General features: G+C 33.1%; 1 protein-coding gene across 1 annotated transcript; it reads left to right on the top strand.

The window, feature by feature from the left end:
* The first annotated feature begins 431 nt into the window (after window positions 1-431).
* LOC120773812 (homeobox protein Hox-B1b-like) lies at window positions 432-1,185 on the top strand. Its single transcript, XM_040102919.1, has 2 exons — window positions 432-461; window positions 538-1,185. Exons 1-2 carry the CDS (start codon window positions 432-434, stop codon window positions 1,183-1,185), a joined length of 678 nt encoding a protein of 225 aa, XP_039958853.1.
* The last annotated feature ends 644 nt before the right edge of the window (window positions 1,186-1,829 follow it).

Below are 1,829 nucleotides of genomic sequence, written 5' to 3'. Positions count from 1 at the left end.
CCCTTTTCCAAAACCTTCTATTCTTCAACAAGGTCATTGCATGAGAAAATTTGAGACATAAGCGAACCATTCCTTAAAAAAAAACAGGAAAACCCACACAGTTGTGGGAATCTATACAATTTTTACCTGGAACTCGCAGGTAATCTATGAAGCAACAACAACAGCAGATATGCAAACAACCTTGAATTTTTGATGAACGGCTTAATTACTTCTGTTGGCCTAAAATAATTACTTCTGGAAAACACAAAGCTAATTTTAAATAAAAGAGAACATAATAGTAAACTTAAAACCGCGTAGTTGCTGTAGATAATAGTATAAAAGAAGCAGACCACTCTTCCTGAAGGCATTAATAAACCAGCTTTCGAGAAGGAAAGATCTAAAAAATCTTAAGAATCTTAAGTTTCGATAATTATTACAACAAATTAAAAAAAATGTTTCCCGGCACCACCTTTCCAGCATTCGTAAGTAAAATATTAAAATAATTTTAATATACTAAATTTACAAACTCACATATCATATTATTTTTATTTATTTCAGGCACAATGTTATTATGGTAACGCCCCACCAAATGGGTATGCACCACATAATACCTATGGTATTATACAGCCAACATCTATATATGGTAATCCACATATATATCAAACTTCTTCACAATCACCGCCGCCAGTTAATCAACTGTATGCACCGGCTACAACAATTTCAGCAACGGATAATCGCAACTGTATACGAACAGTATATAGTCGTGAGCAAGTGGACGAGTTAGAGTCCGAATACAGAGGTTGTAAGTTTGCCAAAGGTGCGCGTAGGAGACAAATCGCGGAACGTATCGGAGTAGATGAATTAAAAGTAAAAGTGTGGTTCAAAAATCGACGAGCCAAAGATAAGAAGCGTTCGGCGATCACCCCTTCTAATTCCGAGGAAAACGGGTTATCTTCTGTTGCAGAAATATTGGACTTTTTAAATAATCCCAACGGAGAAGCATCATCAATTAGCAAAGATTCCTTGAAAAGAGTGAGCTACGACGACATAGATGACCTTCTGCAAGTAGTTGCGGATATTGTTGACGAAGAAAGAGGACTACAATCGCCGCCTTTAAAAAAACCTAAAGTAGAAATATTGGAACACCTTATATTCAATCCAACTACAAATTGTTGGGTTCGATACGATTCTTTATGTCCGATGTGACAATATGATAATTTATATAATGTGATAACTTAATTAAAAATGTACAATAAATAAATCCTTTAAGGAAATTATTTTTTTCACTAAATTGTAAAGCTTTTAAATTGACCTGAATTTCACAATAAAAGATAACATTATTATTTTTGTAAAAAGCAACAATGTGTATTACAGCTCTAATTTTTTATAATCCTAAATCGCCTGACTCTTCGTTATTTGAGTGAACGATAAAGAGAGGCATCAACCCATCACTCAATACATATATAGTATATATCACATATAGGTATCTCGTAACCAATTTATCATTTAATAATGAACCAAAGTAATAAACCGCCCTCAGGCCTTTTTTCAACAACTTTTCTTCTCTTATAAAAAATTAAATATTTTATTACTTTTTTTATTGTTACCTACATGCACTACTAACAAAGAAATTATGAAATTAAATATTTTAAACGGCCATTACGGAGCCGTTGGAAAATATTTGGGCTCACGTTGGCATGATAACTCCTTACAGGATAATCTAAAGTGAAAAAATACGTGTTTTAGTTAAAACCTTAACTTAAAACTTGGACGAAGAAAAAAACTGAAAGTATTTAAAATTTCATTAAGATCGGTTGAGTTGTGCTCGACAAATCTTTCCAGTCGACTTC

This window comes from Bactrocera tryoni, chromosome 4, assembly GCF_016617805.1.
Source record: "Bactrocera tryoni isolate S06 chromosome 4, CSIRO_BtryS06_freeze2, whole genome shotgun sequence".
Classification (NCBI taxonomy): domain Eukaryota; kingdom Metazoa; phylum Arthropoda; class Insecta; order Diptera; family Tephritidae; genus Bactrocera; species Bactrocera tryoni.
This window is presented reverse-complemented; position numbering and strand designations above follow the sequence as displayed.

What these genes read in the sequence shown, in the direction of transcription:
- LOC120773812 (XM_040102919.1), top strand. Translation starts at nt 432, where the DNA reads ATGTTTCCCGGCACCACCTTTCCAGCATTC. An exon ending in GCACCACCTTTCCAGCATTC is followed by an intron (nt 462 to 537) that starts GTAAGTAAAATA and finishes TATTTATTTCAG; the next exon opens with GCACAATGTTATTATGGTAA.